Source organism: Paroedura picta, chromosome 10 (genome assembly GCF_049243985.1).
Source record: "Paroedura picta isolate Pp20150507F chromosome 10, Ppicta_v3.0, whole genome shotgun sequence".
NCBI classification, from domain to species: domain Eukaryota; kingdom Metazoa; phylum Chordata; class Lepidosauria; order Squamata; family Gekkonidae; genus Paroedura; species Paroedura picta.
In genome coordinates, this window is record NC_135378.1 from 21550122 (window position 1) to 21567559 (window position 17438).

At 41.3% G+C, this 17438-nt stretch overlaps 1 protein-coding gene across 2 annotated transcripts in view; it reads left to right on the forward strand.

Moving 5' to 3' along the window:
* Nucleotides 1–17438, forward strand: part of LOC143819725 (uncharacterized) — a 29237-nt gene that overhangs the window by 6956 nt on the left and 4843 nt on the right. The window contains exons 6-7 of one of the 2 annotated variants that reach the window (XM_077301631.1): nt 4616–4767; nt 11076–11182. In XM_077301631.1, the coding sequence (XP_077157746.1) occupies nt 4616–4767; nt 11076–11182 (259 nt within the window). The remainder of the gene's footprint in view (nt 1–4615; nt 4768–11075; nt 11183–17438) is intronic. The other variant, XM_077301632.1, reaches the window with a different exon arrangement.

Below are 17438 nucleotides of genomic sequence, written 5' to 3' on the forward strand. Positions count from 1 at the left end.
CCCCAAAAATATTTATCTATTTATTTGATTTATTTCCTGCTGCTCTTTGTGACCATCTTGCATTGGGTTCCAGTGAAGATTTGTACCCCAGGAGTGAATTAAACTAAGGCTTAAGTGACTGCTTAAAAGCTGTGTGGCAATAGGTAAACAAGGGATCTAATTATGTCCTTTCATTCTTGTATTCATGTATTCATCTATTTATTTATTTATTATTTTATTTATATCCTGCCATTCCTATTACCATCTTATGGCGGGTATCAAAGTTATAACCCCAGAATAAAATCCCTCCCCATAATATAACATAACCAGAAAACATGAAACAATCATATCTGATGTATTTTAAGCAATACCAATCTCATTTAAATCTGATATTGAAACTCAGTAACATTTCTTTACCACTGCTACTGTGAGCAACTTAAGAGGCTGACATATGGGTCTGAGAATGTTTGAACAAGCCAAGATCAATTCCCTCATTGTCTAGCCACAGTGCAGAAAAGCAAGAGGTACACAATTTCAATTTCTTTTCTTTTGTGAAGGTTTTCAAGGGTCTCCCCATTCATTTACATTTTTTACAGGAATGTTTTAAAATATTTTATTAATGTTCGATTGCATATGACTATTTATATTTAACCATCCCACTGAAGGCAAGGGTGCAGAGAAAACAGGGCTTAGATGTAGGCCTTCCCTGATAAGGGGGAGCATGGGAAGACATGGTCCTAAAGGTATCTTGAATCCAAACTGTTTAGGACTTTAAAGGTAAGAAAAGCACTTTGAATTGTGGCTGCAAACAGATGACTACCCAGTGTATCAGAGGGTGATGTAATGGCCATAAACAATTCCTGGAACTAAAGACAGTCATTGTCTCATAACAATAGCTTGGTTGTGATATTAAGTTTTATTGGTGTAGTATCCATTACAGTAATCTAAAATGGATGTGATCATACAATAGCATGGATCTCTGTGGATACATATGCCAGAGTCCTGATCATGCAGCTGTGGGTCTGCATTGAGCAGCATTCCCACTGAACAAATGCTTCAGGAACTGTCTTATCCCTTTCACAACAGGCAGTCTTTGCAATCCTTGAACAGCTTCTCTGTTGACCAAAAGCATCCAGTGTTGTCTGACACCATTTCATTGGTTGTCATCCATCCAACAACCTTTTCAAGTATCATTTTGGAATGTGTCTATGACCTTACTGTGACACCCCAGTTAATTTCTCCCATTAAGCAGACATTATTGAATAAAGATCTTTTTATTGAAAGTATAACAGAACAGGCATCTTCAAAGCCTTGCTGAGACTAAAGCACAGTGGAATACTTCTTTATCTACCTCCTTCCCCACTCACTATCCCCAAGCCAAGATTCGGGCACAAAAACCTCCAGATCCCATTCACCCATTGTTAGCCCTGTAAAACAAAAGTTAACTTCAGACACAGCCATCTACTTTGACCCCGAGGTCAGAGAGATAACCAGTCATGAGAGGTACAAATCATACCAAGGCATAGAAAACTGCCTGTTTCTAAGTAGCTCATATCCTGCATTGGGCATCACCAGCTGAAACTCTTCCATTCAACTAGGAACAAATTGCATTCCCATTGTATCCTGAGACTGAACAATACCAACTGGATCATCTACATCACAGCCAATGCAAGCAGATTCCCCTAACAGAAGAGGCATCTGAGCCTACAGCTCTTTTTTTGCCCATTGGGGAATTATCAGTTTTTATGTCTTCCTTTTAGTTTAAGTGGAGCTAAAAAAAGGCCTTTCAAAGGTTGATGGACAGAGTCCTTCAGAGACTTAGTTTTGCTAGATGATGTGGTCATATTTAGCTCATCACGGGCAGACTATTTGGTACATCTAGAAACAGTGTTAATGAACTTGAGAGAGGCAGGCTTAACAGCCAAGTTTTCCCAGCATCACATAGCCTATAAGGATGTGGAGTTTCTAAGTCATGTGGTTGGGGCAGGTGCCATAAAGACCCATGAGGCCAAGGTTGCTACTACTATTGATACTGTATGCTAATACTGGTGTTTCAGCAATAATTTTGGAGAAATAGTCACTCCCTTAAATGAATTTTGCTGAAAGAAAGTGGTCTACTCAGCTGAGTGCAAGAGGGCCTTTGATCAGTTAAAGCAGTGTTTGGTCCAGGCACATATTCTTAGGCCCCCTAGCTATTTGAAATGTTTTACATTCACACCAACGCTACAGAATCAGGCTTGGGAGCAGCTCTGATGCAGGAGACTGAGGAAGGTGGGCTACAACTTCCTGGTCTATCCAGTATGTTTACTGGTCTATCCAGTACTGGTCTATCTAGTATGTTTCTGCCCCTGGAAAAGGCCTACTATGTAATAGAAAAGGAAGGGCCAGAATTTATGTGTGTCTTAAAGAAGCTGAAACCCTGTATGTTGGGAATAGGGTTCATAGGGGGAAAAGATCACTCTCCCTTGGTCTTTTTTCACCAAATGAAAGAGAAAACTGCCAATATCTTTGGGTGGACATAAAAACTTCAATAGTTCCAGTTTGAAATTAGGCACATTAAAGGCAGTTCTAATTTTGTCCTTGACACCTTGCTATTTCAAATTAATTGAATGTATTGGCATGTGTTTCTTTCGGGATGGTACTGTGAATAGACGTGCTTTCCCCTGTACCTAGTCCTAGTTAGAAAGCTCTCAAGGAATCTTTAGTCCCTTGTGACCTTTCCTGGGAGGGCCAAGTGAGGAGAGAAAGGACATTTTTTGTTCAGTTCTACAGTGCCACAGGGGTTGTGGGGCTATGGCAACCCCTGCTTTACATCTTTGAGGGAGGTTTACTCCTCTAACTGCTACACTGGAATTGGCAATACAACAAAACTGCCCAAAACATCCACACCTGTGTGGTTGAGTCTGGCTGGCTCTCATCTGTGGTCATCTGGTCATCTTGGTTGCCTTTTGCCACCACATCAAAAGCAGAAAGGGAGATGGATAAGATGGGATGGCTGGGTGGGTTAAGGAGTTCTTATTCTATTTCTGGAAATTGCCTTGAACCAGCTGGCAGGGGTTGGTGATTCATAAGTATAACAAAATAAACAAACAAATAAATAAAATCACTCTTGACTATAGCTGCCCCATAACTTTGGTGCTTGAGGCCTGAATTTCCAACTATCAGGACATTATGTTGGATAGTCTTTTTGACCTAGGTGCTTGGGGTGAGATTTCTTAGCAAGACTAGTGCTTTTCTGCCAAGTCCCCATCTCTAAGGGGGATTGGGAGCAGGCATTTGGAGCAGGCATAGAGTTTCTATTTCCATTTAAGCTCTGTCATACAGCACTTGTTTGCTTTGCCACTTTTGTATGCTGATGACCTGAGAATAATGCCTATCCTACTTTTACAGATGCTTGGCTTCTGTGGGTTTCTGCCAGCTCTCACCAACCTGAAGGAGTCAGGAAGAAGTATTTGGGCAGAGTCCCCCTTCCCTGGTTTGGAGTAAAACCTTACGAACATACTCAGGGATTTGGCATAATAGTCCCTTGATATGATGGAAAAGCTCTGTTAGATGGAATTACATGTGCACAGTGGTGGTGGTGCATATGTTGCCTTAACTGCTATCACTGACAGACAGCAGGCATAATAATATGTTCTCAGCTGTGCTTGGTTGCATTCTTTTTTACTTTTCCTTCACTTGCATTATAACCTTCCACCCAACTGTTTCACCAACCATGCTTCCATATTGCCAGCCACAGCTGCACTGTCTACCAAGGAACATGTCAAGCTCTACAGAATAGGAACGGGCACTCAGGAGCAATAGCTTACACCATCTGAGTCATCTGTGAATTCCACAGATCAACCAGATCCATATCAGGACTCCTGACCAGAAAACCCTCTAGAGCAGTGGTCCCCAACCTTTTGATCACCGGGGACCACTCAACGCCGGGGACCACTCACCGGGGACCACTTAACGCATTTTACTGAGGCCTGGTGGGGGGGGTAGTTTACTCCTCTACTCTCAACCACTGCCCTAACGCTCTCTGATCACTATGGTAATATTTAAACATCCCTTCAAAATAAGATACAGACATGCCACAACAATGAAGTGTGTTGTAAAGAGCTGGGGGGGGGATAAAGTAAAGGGCTGGGGGGCGAGAAGGTGTCCTTCAGGGCCCACCTCCAATTAGTCAAAGGACCACATGTGGTCCGCAGCCCACAGGTTGGGGATCGCTACTCTAGAGACTTAAGAAAACCTTCTCATTCAATCTGCCTCCTTAGGTGAACTATTGTAAGTGACCCTCCACCCATGCCAATGTTCCAAGCATCAGTAAGCCCCAAACTCACCAGGAGATGGTCAATGAATTCAACAGTTCTTCCAAGAATACCAGCCTTGTGGGTCATAAAATAATTCATCAGATATTTCATGGAGGTCCTTAATGCCCAGTTTGCCTTGGTCAGGACAGACAGGGAGACTGATGGGCAGTGTTGTGAGTTGTAAATCAACAGAATTCCTATTTGGTACTATGTCTAGAGAAACATCGATATATAATTTGTGACCACGTATTTAAAATAATCTATGCTGGCTGGCTTGTACTGAACTAACTTCTTCCATTTCCTTTCCTTACTCCATATGATCCTTACTCGGCGGAAAGATGATGTCACTGGGAAGCAAAGTAAGGGCTGGAAGCCATTTGGAGGGAACTTATATTTCCTCAGCGAGAGGGAAGGCAGTTTTGAGGCAGCCCTGAAGGACTGTGAAAATCAAGGTAGCTTCCTGACTGACGTCAGAAATGATCTGGAAGAGGTGAGAAGAAAAATGGATGATGTAAAAGGCAGGAATAATTATTTTATTTCACAGAACTATGTGAAATAGTTTCCTTAGCTATATAGCTCTGGGGCATCATCTACATGTTCTATACCTGAACATTCAAATGAGCCTTGTTCTGCTTTTGCAAGTGCAGAACCCCAGAGTTCAAGAGTTAAATACAGAAGGGGTAGCCTCTCAGAATGAAGTAGCTCATTGGATTGCTGAAAAGGAATGGTTCTTTCTTGCATCATGAACTCTTAGTCCTGAGAAATTTCCTAGTTGAGTTAGTGCTCCTTGCTAGAGCACATGTGGACATGAGGGACATGAGAGTACAAAGTGGACAGAGAAAATTTCGTACTTGCCTGATTCACACAAGCATAGATTCAGGGTTCTGAAGCAGCAGAACTAATTTTGAGTTCAGTGGCATCTTTAAGACCAACAAATGTTTATTCAAGATATAGTGCTTACACATGAAAATGTATAACTTGATGCAAGCTTTGTTCATCTTAAAGGTGCCATTGGACTCAAGCTATGCAGAAATGACAAGGAAAATATACTATGGTTGTGCAAGGGGGACCTGATTCAGCCCGATTCGGGTTCGGATGAACCCAATTTGGACTGATTCAGGTTCGTATTCAGCTGATTTTGATCGATTCGGGTTCGACCAAATTGATTTGGATCGATCCGAATAGCTTCGGAGCCAATGCAAGTCAATGGCACCAATGACTTGTATTGAAAATCCTTCCCCCAACTTTCCCATGGGCCAGGGGGAGGGAGTATAAGTTGCACCCCTAAAACTTCAAGGGTATCTCAGGGAGGGACTTCCCTGAGTCCCCGGCGAGTTTCAAGAAGATTGGCCCAAGGGGTCCAAACCTAAGGGCTCCAAAAGAGGGTAGCCCTAGCCGCTCCTTAGGACATAATGGAGATTCAGATTCTCTAGTCTTTAAACTTGATTCCCCATTTAAGTCTATGGGGAATGGTAGCAGCCTCTTTGGGAGCCCTAAGGACAGGATCCCCTGGTGTAATCTTCCCTGAGCTCCCCTGCAAGTTTCAGGAAGATATCACCAGGGGGACCTATCCTTAGGGCTCCAAAGAGGGTACTACCATTCCCCATAGACTTCAATGCTGGGAAAAAACAATTTCAGGGTTAATATCTAATTTCCTGGGTAATTAACCCTGAAATTGTTTTTTTTCCCCCTAGCAATGTCTTCAATGCTGAAGTTTGGAACCCTCTTTGGGAGCCCATAGGATTGGACCCACAGTTCATTCTTCTTGAAACTTGCAGGGGAGCTCAGGGAAGGTCTTCCCTGAGTCCCCTACAGCAGGGGTAGTCAATCAATCAATCAATATTTATTCACGGTCATTCAGACCAAAACCCAAATACATGCAGTTAAGACCAAGACAATCCAAAAAGCAGGAAAACTGCCAATACTATAAAAATGTTAAAAGTCTGACATCATAGTCAGTATTTAAAACATACTTTAAGTTACCAGTTTAAAACAAAAAAAAATGGCTTTGTACTTATAAGGTTGGATCAGAGAGAATTCTTTGATCCATATACCGAGTACGCAATTTCATGGCGGCGGTGCAAAATTTAGCTGTGCAGAGAGTTATTTGCTTATCTGCGTCTTGGAGCAGTACCTTGATTTTCTCCTTTGTGGAAGATCTCAGGTAAGTGTTCAAAATTGGCTGGATAAAGGTGCGTCTGATAGTGTCATAAATGGGGCAGAACAGAAGCACATGTTCATCTGACTCTATCCATCCGCTGGCACAAGGACAGAGTCTCTGAGCAAGGGGTTTCTTTTGGTAGCGCCCCTTCAGCACGGCAGTGGGTAGAGTTGAGCATCTTGCTTGGGCGAAGGCCCTTCTATGGGTGATAAGTTCTAGGTCTGACAGGTATGGAGCTGGAACAAGCGTGTATCGGATCCTATCTGGACACAGAAATTCTGGTGTTTTGGCTAGATCCCTTTGCCGGCTGATGTCCTTGACCCTTTGTTTAATTATGGATTTAGCTTGATCTTGCTGTATGAAGGCTAGCTGTTGTTCCATAAAGCCAAGCTGTGATAATTTGCATTTCACAGTTTTTAGCCAAATTGGCTGAAAGTTGTCTCTTAAGATCAAGGCAGACAATCGCTTTGGGTCATAGGTTAGCTTCAGCCAATATAGGATCGATGACACATAGATCTTATCTTCCACACTTTGCATACCTGTTTCCAATCTCACTCTAGCATTTGATACGCACTTAGGGAGCTGGATGATCTTCCTTAGAAATATTGACTGCACCCTTTCCAGTAACATAACACTAGATGTTGGGGTTCCTGAGAAGGAGCCATAAAGCAGCTGAGAAAGTGTCTTGGCTTTGTAGAGCTCTAGGGCAGCTGGTACAAAGTATTTCCCCTTGGTTCGATAGAATTTGAGAATGTTGTTAGCCGATCTTTGGGCTTGCTCAGCAGCATATTGACAGTGCGCAGTCCTAGCACATGAAGATTGTAATACAATTCCCAGGTACTTGAATCTGTGAACTTCTTCAATTTTACAGTTGTCTAGTTTCCAAATTTTTGGTTTGGTCCTCTTGCCGAAAATCATGACCTTTGTTTTTTTGTAGTTTACTTGTAGATGTTCTTCTTTACAGTAACTGCTAAGCCTCCTTAGCATTCTTTTGAGTCCTACTGCAGTTCTGGAAAGTAAAACTACGTCATCAGCATAAAGGAGAATAGGAATTGGACGATGGGCTAAACTAGGGGGATGAAATTCCTTGTCCTGGAATGAGTTAATTATACCATTAATGTAAATATTAAACAAAGTAGGAACTAAGATGCAGCCTTGTCTAACTCCTTTAGTAACATTAATGGGATTGGTAAGGTGGCCTTGGTTACTGCATCTGACCCTTATTGTTGTACCCTGGTAGAATAATTTAATAAGGGCAAGAAGCCGTCGGTCAATAGAGGTGTTCTCCAATTTCTTCCAGAGGCGAGATCTAGAGATGGAATCAAAGGCCGCTTTAAAATCAACAAATACAGCGTAGAGAGCAGATTTTGCAGAGGTGTATTTTTCTGCTAGGTGTTGGATAGTCAAGCAGTGATCGATAGTGGAGGCACCTTCTCTGAAGCCAGCTTGTTCGGGCCCTATCAGCCCTTCCTGCTCGCTCCAACTCGAGAGTTTCTTTAGTAGGTGTTTGGCATATAATTTGCTGGGAATACTCAATAAGCTGATAGGGCGATAGTTTGCTTGGTCACTTCGTTTGCCAGTCTTATATAAAGGTACAACCACTGCTGTCAGCCTACTACTGGGAATATGACCTGAGGAATTAATAGATGTAAAAAGAGTTGCTAATATTGGGCTCCACCATTCCTCATTATTCTTTAGAAGTTCAGGGGGGATCCCATCCAGCCCCGGGGCCTTGCCTCCCTTTAACTGATTAATAAGTGATTTTACTTCATTTTGAGTGACTGGAGGCCACTCAGGAAGCCCCTCCAATGTGCCTGGTTGGTTCAGCAGGGGTAGTCAACCTGTGGTCCTCCAGATGTCCATGGACTGAAATTCCCATGAGCCCCTGCCAGCATTTGCTGGCAGGCGCTCATGGGAATTGTAGTCCATGAACATCTGGAGGACCACAGGTTGACTATCCCTGCCCTACAGGTTTCAGAAGGATTGCATCAGGGAGTCCTATCCTAGAGGCTCCCAAATAGTGTGCCTCCATTCCCCATAGACTTTAATGGGGAACCATGTTCAGATTAGAGAATCTGAATCCTCATTATATCCAATGGAGCGGCTAGGGGTACCCTCTTTGGGAGCCTCTAGGATTGGACCTCTTGGGCCAATCTTTTTGAAACTTGCAGGGGACTCAGGGAAGACCCTCCCTGAGCTCCCCTAGAAGTTTGAGGGGTGTAACTTACACTCCCTCCCCCTCCGCCCTTTTCGGTGGGAAAAACAAGGGGAAAAAGCAGCAGAAGCAGCAGGAGACTGGAGAAGACAATGGCTACCTCTGCTTTGGTCGAACTAATTCAATTTGGCAGCCAAATCGCCGATTTGAAGCAAATTGGTGCTTTTTTTAATGCCGGGAAGCATGATTCGGACCGTTTTGGCATCCGAAACGGCAGAATCGATAGCAATTCGGCCAATTTGGACATTTCCGAATCTGTGTCACACATCTCTAATATACACACAGTAACAGCCAGTATCTGCTATATACTGGTATAGTATAATATTGTCTATACAGTGGGGGGAAGGGCAATCCTCTTTTGTATGTATTAGTGACTTTTGCTAGGCATCCAGGCCAATTTGTACATCTGAGCAAGTGCAGAAGTTGTTGCAATCCACAGCCAGAACCAGAACAGATTTGGGTAGCATAGGGTATGAGAGTGGTAGAAACAAGTATTGGTTTTATATTTTTATGTTTCTTTACCATGACAAATGAGAATCTATGAAAGACCAGACAAAAAGTCTTGAACTGCTATAATAATATCAGGGCTCTCTCAGCTGTCCTCCCTCACAGGGTGTCTGTTGTAAGGAGAGGAAAGGGAAGGCAAATGTAAGCCACTTTGAGACTCCTTCAAGTAGAGAAAAGCGACATATAAGAACCAACTAGGCAACTTTGAATGGAGACAATGATCATAGGGAGTTTATATTTCTTAAGTTAGACCAGCCCATAGTTGTCTTGGAAACCACGTGCCTTTTGCTGAGCTACTATAAGGAAACTAATTCACCTTCTCTGCTGTTCCTTGTCCTCCCCCATTCGTCTCCTTACATATTTTTTTCAGCTAACAGTCCAAATGTCTGTCTTCCTGGTTTTCTGATAGATATAAAGTACATTTTGTTCTTACCTTCCTGTTTTACTAGCAAGTTCTTCAAATTCCTTTTGCTTAACCTAACTGTGCATGCAGGTGTATTGTGATGGAATTTATATTCCTATGTATACAAGATTATCCCCCCCCTTCAAAATGACTTCCTGCCTTTTAAAAACCCCATTAAAAGGGTTATATATTGTATACCGATACAATATATAAAATACACAGTGAACAGATAAAATAACACAAGCCCCATGCCCAAGACTAATACCCACTCTTGGGGAGAAGAGGGGGCCTGGGAGGGGGAGTGATCTTCCAGTGATCTTCCTCACTGCCCTGATCTCAACCAAGACCTGGAGGAAGAGCTCCATCTTGCAGTACAATGTACTATGGCCATTATCCAGATAAATGGGCCAACACCTATGCCCTAGGTCCCAGGCTCCACATAGGATTAAAAAGGAAGAGAAGAATGGCATGAAAACATTTATTCCAGCTGGGGAGAGGGAAATCAAATTTGTGGTTAATTTTCAATACACCTAAAGGAAAATGTTAAGTCACTTACCACGGGTAAGGCCAATACTTCTTTTAGTTTGCTATAGGATGGGGGTAAGAATACATCCCAGGGCCATCCCATCCAGAACTCTCAGACAGAAATTATTTTGTTCAGCCATCACACATAAAAGGGTATCTCATCTGAAACCTGATTTTTTAAAAATATGGAACTAGCATGAAAAAAAACTGATTTCAATAATAACTTTTCTCTCTCAAAAGAAGCTCTTTTTTCTTTTTGTTTGATTGCCTTTTTTATTAAACTTCTAAGTACTCTTTTTCAGACTTTGCAGGGCTTGTGTGGGATATTTGACACCATGGGATGCTCCAGCAGGGGGGTATGAACACCTGGGAAGACAACGCTTGACATTTAACATCCCCAGAGTGAAATTCTGAATTTTTAAAGAACCTATCTTCCTCCTCTCTTTCAACTTCTATTTTGATGAAAATTGAGTGGATTTGATACAGACTGCAAATTCCTGAAAATAAGAGGAAAATAAATGCACTGTTGGATTTCAGAGAGAAAATGGGTAAAAAGGAATCAAGAGGTTTCCTCTAGACTAGAAAAACACATTCCAATTATTTACCATTCAAAATTAGAGCAAATTTGAGCCTGAGCTAATTGTGACCGGTTCATAAAATCCATACAAAAAAATGGGAGGAAGGATGGAGAATGAAAAGCACACCCATACCCTACAACCGGGTGTGCAGACTGTGGCCTTCCAGATGTCCATGTACTACAATTCCCATGAGCCCCTGCCAGCATTCGCTGGCATTGTTGTCCATGGAGGACCGCAGTTTGCCCACCCCTGCCATACAAGGTAGCGTTCGGTGCTACATACAAGGTAGTTTAGGAAACTACATTTTATAAGTGTTTGTTGGCTCATTGAGGCCAATTCACTGCAAGGGAAACACTTTGAGCAGAGAATCTAGGTTCACGTTTTAAATATGGCATTTGTGATTGTGCAGGAATTTTTGGAGTCATTACTCAAAACGAATGTCTTTAGTTGGCTTGGACTTCGGAAGATAGACCGGGTTTGGACATGGGTTAATGGAGAGAAAGTGTCGGGCCCTACGTGAGTCTCTTACCAAAAGTTATTTATGTCTTGTATTTTAGGAACTGCCTTAAGATGTGCTTTCCAGAAGGACTTTATTGTCAAATTTTCACATGTGTATGCAACACAACTAAAATCCTGTTCAGGCTTAATTTCCTAAAAATCTGGGCTTTCTAGGACCGTTCACACACTGGAGGTTTCATGCCGGGCTGCAGGCTGGAATTTTAGTCATGGCAGGTTGCCCCACCTCTTCCTGCACCCACACGGGGGAGCATTTGACTCGGCGTGTCTCATCCAACCCTGATTTGTGCTCCTGCATGGAAGCTGGGGCAGTGAAGTTCCCAGTGCATAAATGGTCTAGGAGGCTACATCAGATGGTGTTGGCAAACAAGACAATATTTTTAAGATCTCTAGTAATCTACAACAGTGTGATAACACAAGGTATTGCAAATAATGGGAATGGGGGAGAAAAATATGTAAATACACATAATGTGTGTACAAAATTTCAAGAAGGAGATGACCCTGGGAAGAAGAGAGTGTAAAATGGGGAAATCTCTTTCTGGGATTCTGACACAGACCCTCGAAATTGAATTCTATATAGAAAAAATATAAACAATTTCTTATTAGAGCTCAAGATATTTAAAAACCATAAAAGAAGATCTTATCTTCTGGACACACATAAAGCATCTCAGAGTGTATACCACTATCAGCAAGTTCAGACCTAATGCATTTGGATCATAATTATTGTCCTCGGAGATCAATATGAAGATATACAGGGTTGTACTTTCCCCCCCAATTTTCAACATAAGGGGTAAATACTTTTTAAATCTGTTATGGCTGCTTCTGGTTGTGCAGTATATTTTATTTGTTGATATACACCAGGCAGAATTATCAGCTGGAAAATATTTATTTTCCTCCCCTGAATAGTGGGAATTCCAGCTTTGTGTTTTTTTTGCAAGAAGGTCCAATGCAGAGAAATACGCAGCAAGATTTTCCGATTATTTAATAAACCTCTGTTATTTATCTCTTTAGTCATCTTTTCTTTAAACGAAGAAGCTCTACACACTTCAGCTCTGCCAATCTATTCATACTCTTGAGTGACCTGTTTTCACGTAAGGCAACCAGTACAGTGGTCACCTTTCAAATGCTGTCGTAGCTTTGGACCTTTTCACAGAGATTTCTCAACAATCAGGGGAATAATAAGAAATATTTGCTGGCTGAGAATTCTGCCTGGCATATTTTAACCCAAACAATATATTGCAGGACCAGAACCAGTTGTAACAGATTAATGAGGTATTTATCTAACTGCTCTGTTTGATAAATACCTCAAAATACCTGAAAAAAATTACCTGATAAGCACCTTAAAAAAGTTAAGTACATCTGTGTGCATCGACCTCTGAGAAAGATGAGTATGATCAAAACGCATTAGGTCTGAACTTGTCATTAATGGTCTACATCAGGGGTAGTCAAACTGCGGCCCTCCAGATGTCCATGGACTACAATTCCCAGGAGCCCCCCGCCAGCGAGGCTCGTGGGAATTGTAGTCCATGGACATCTGGAGGGCCGCAGTTTGACTACCCCTTGTCTACACACTGAGATGCTTCATGTGTGCCCAAGAGATAAGATATTCTTTTATGGTTTTACTGTTAACCTTCATGGTTCTCACCTCTTTTCCAGCCTGGCTTTTTGTTTCCCTTCATGTTATTTTTAGGTCAAAATGTAACAGAATCTTAATGTCATAATAAAAATTGTGTGCTATGGCTTCATTCAAAAGGCTAGCTTCTGTACTGGTTGTGTTACCTCAAAATACATTTCATGGTCCATTTCACAAAAAAATACAATGGGCTCTAGGTTGCCTGCATTCCCTTTCAAGATTCCCCCCTCAGCCTATAAAGATAGGGGGGAGTATTGAAAGAGAGCATAAGCTGTGTAACAGCTGACTAGGACAGCTGCATGGGTGAAACAATCAGCTGTAATTCAGGGGCCACATCCATTTAAACACTCCCTGCCAGCCTGTCAAGGCACAACAGAAGAAAAACAGATCAACTTTAGGTGTTGTTCCAGAAATAATAATGTTTAAAGTCAATTATATCAATCCTTTTTATATCTCTTTTATTCAATATTTGGAGAAACCAGAACGAATTCCGGATATACAATATCCCATTTTCAATTTTCTCTCTTTCGTCAGTGACTTACACCTTTTTAGTACACATTCTAACTATGTTCAAGGTCTCTGATTTAAATCTTTCTATTGACTCTTATAGTATTTCTTTGTCACCTGTTCAATAAGTCAAGTGGGGATTCTTTGAAGTATAATTCTCTGTCAGGCCAAGGCAGACGGGGAGCATTTAAATGCTAATGGGCCCTGCATTACAGCTGATCATGAGGCTTTTGAGGGTTGTCATGATCAGCATTAACTCAGGGTGGTCTCCTCAGTTTAAACACTCCTTGCCTGCCTTGTAGACAGACAAAGAGCATTTAACGACAGCCAGGCCCAGCTATATAACTGATCATGGCATCCCTACAGGTGGGGAGAAGGGGAGCATTTAAAGGGAGCAGCGCCTTCTTCTTCAGGGTCCTCTTCACATCCGGTGCATTCTGCATCAACTGCAATGGTTGCCAGTTGAATTCTGGGTCAGACTAAAGGTTCTGGTAATTACCTTCAAGGCCATACGCTGTCTGGGCCCAGTGTACCTGAGGGATCACCTCCCTGCCTACTCCCCAAAAAGAGCCCTGTGCTCCACTGCTACCAACCAGCTAAGGGTCCCTGACCCTAAAGAAGTTCACCTGCTCTCGCCCAGGGCCAGAGCATTCTCTGTTCTGGCCCCCACCTGGTAGAACGATCTCCCAGAGGAGATCAGGGCCCTGATGGAGCTTAAACAGTTCTGCAGGGCCTGCAAGGAGGAGCTCTTCCGCCAGGCATTTGGTTGAGACCAGACATAACCAACAGTGACCCTGTTCTCCCCGCCCCCCCTCAGAACACCACCTATATACTCTGGACCTGTTTGTATTGTTGCACTGTTGTATTGTTTATTTGTTATACTACTATACTGTTATATGTTTACAATTATCAGTTATTATTGCATGGTTATTCAAATGTTTTATAGACTGTTCCATGTATTGTTCTTATGCTATTATGTAAACTGCCCTGAGCCCCCGGGGAGGGCGGTTAATAAACAAACAAACAAACAAACAAACAAATAAATAATAGCTGATCATGACAACCTGTGACACTCATGATCAGCTGTAAAACACCAGCATGCTCCCTTTAAATAGTCCCCACCATTGCAGGTAAGGCTTTGCCAGAGAAGGTGGGAGTGATATATATCTGGAATTTTCCAAAGCCTCTTTGCATGGACGGGGCTCTGCCTGGAGGAGTTGGAATGTTCAACATGTCATAGAATTATGCACATGCAATATGGGGGAAATAAGATGGAATACTATTATCTTTCTCATTCTCACAGATTCATCTAAGAACATCTATTTTGATTTTTTAAACAATTATTTTGTGCAAATTGGACAATGTTTGAATATCTTTCTGTTTTCTGGTATCATCCCCATCTAAATAAAACATTTTCAATATTATTTTTATCACTTGCATATAAATGGCAAATGCAAGGCATTTACCTTTTGTAAATGGTAGAACAAAAGTAGGGAACAAAGCAAATTCACATATTGTTGGAAGAACTGAGCTAGGAATGTAAAATTAGATGGGAGAGTAACTTATTAATTTTTGTATAGATGGTAATGTGTTCTTCAAAAACATATCTGTCTGCAAACAAATAGACAATTGTATATATAAGCTCCACTGGATGTCCAACATAGAAATCCAATAGATTTGATAATCATTAGCAGAAGATGGAGAGCCTCCATTGTCTCTGCTAAACCAAGACTAGGAGCCAATTGTGGTATAAAATATGATTCTTCAGTATCAAAAATTTGAATAAAGCTGACAAAACCCACTAAAACATTCATATTGCCAAAATACACCATAAACAGCATTCCCGAAGAGTTTAAATGACATGTAAAGAACAGAATTGTATTACTAAGTTCAAGTGAATGTAAACTGGAAGAACTATGGGTTGAAATCAGAGATATTATCAAGGATGAATATGCAAAGACTACGTATGTGGCCAAAAGAAATGGCTGCTGAAACACTTAAAATCACTAAAGCTAGATGAGAAGCAAAACTCAGAGATGACAGAATATGTTCAGTCTCTATGCAGTGTTCCAGAGATTTGCGCATAGAGACAAACTATTATAACCAGTGTAAAGAAATTTATGAGACTGACAAAAGAGATCTCTTTGACAAGATCCAAGAAATCACAGGGTCTTTAAAGTATAGGTAGGCATGCTGAAAAATCAACATGACTGCAGACATTGATGCAGAACCTGTAGTCTAGAGAAGAGACTCCTGTTGTGATAGAACATGAAGAAACAATGTCTTCCAATTAACAAAGTGGTCAAACAAGGATGTATCCCTATCTATTCAATCTCTATGCAGAACTATAAGGACAGTTGGATAAGATTTAGATGAGGGTGTTGAAAAGAACGACAATACTTTTAGATAGGCAGATGACACCACATTGCTAACAGAAAACAGTGAAGACTTGAAACAACTGCTGCGAATGGTGCAAACAGAAAATGCCAAAGCAAGTTTACAGCTAAACTTCAAGAAGATAAATACAATGACTACTGAGGAATTAAAACAATTTTCCAGTTGACAATCAAGAAAATTAGGCTGATGAAGATTTTCTATGGCTTGATTCCCTCAGATTTCCCACATGTAATACTCAGATTTCATACAGATAAACCATTTTTCTTGCCTCTCAGAGGCCGCACCAGCACCCACATTGAGGTTGTTCCTTCCACTCTGCATCTTCCAACATCCATCCACCTTCACCAGTGTACAACCTCCATTTTTGCTTACTTTTCTCATCATTTAATTTTTTTAAACAAGTAGGATTAGTCCAGTGAAATGGTTGTATTACTAAACTTTGATCACTGATGAAAAATTATTCACAGGGAAAGCTTTAAATGCTTCGCAAAATATAACGTTGCCTTGCAATAATTTGGCTTCATGCGGTTCAGCTCTCCGAAGACTGTCTCCACAAGCTCTGAAAAAGTGGAAGGAGGGGATCAAGACCAGCAATGGGTGGTATGCTACCAGACAGATACATTTATTTCGGTCAATGACCAGTACAAAATACAAAACAGCAAAACACTATATAAGATTGATTCAAAGTTCCAAAATACTTAAAGTGTTCAATAGATCCGTCCTAACCCTTGTACATATTTAGCCATGCATTTCTACATTTAATTGCTAACCTTGCATATTTGACAATAATATAGGATGAATTCTTATTTTTATCCAAAAGGAGTGCCTTTAATTTGGCTTTTCTTGAAGTAGCCCTTAAGTTAGTAAATATGGAATACAGTAATTCCTGACACAATTGGTTGTAAATATAGCAAACAAAAATCATGTATTTGGTATTCTCAATGTTACTGTCCTGGCAAAAGCATTCCTGGGGTGGAAGCTTATTATATTTTCCCTCTACCCATGCTGAAGGGAGAGCATTATAGCGCAATAATGCAAATGCCCTTCTAAATTCAGAGTTGTCAATATTAGAAAGATAGGGCATAAAAGATAATCTATTTAGAAAAGAGGTATCATACAGTGTATTATTGATTCTATTCAAATCATGCTGTCTTTCCATATCCTGTATTATTTGCTTTACCAATTCTTTGGCACGGTCAAAACCCAAAGAGAGCAGAAATTCTTGGGATAGACCAGGGGTAGTCAAACTGCGGCCCTCCAGATGTCCATGAACTACAATTCCCAGAAGCCCCTGCCAGCATTTGCTGGCAGTTTGACTACCCCTGGGATAGACCATAAAATCCTAACTTCCTGTTAATGGCCTATGCCCATGGAGCAGTAAATGAGTCAAATAATATTAAATAGGATAGACCCCTGGGAAAGAAGATTAACAAATACAATATTGCAGCTGACTATAAACTTGCCTCGACCATTGTCAAACCTGACTCCTCACGCAGTGCAGCATTAGAGACAATTGTGGGAGCTGCAGAAGGTTTCTCAAAAATTTGGTTTGCACTCTCTCCAGGCGAATTGTATTGTCAGTGATTGTCAGTAGAGCTCCGTATAACATTTGCACCAGGGACTTAGTTTTGTACATTTTAAGAGCTGCTGGGACATTCCTACCACCTTTGCTACTATAGAATTTTAGTATAGCACCTGCACTTTTTTGCGCATTCAGAG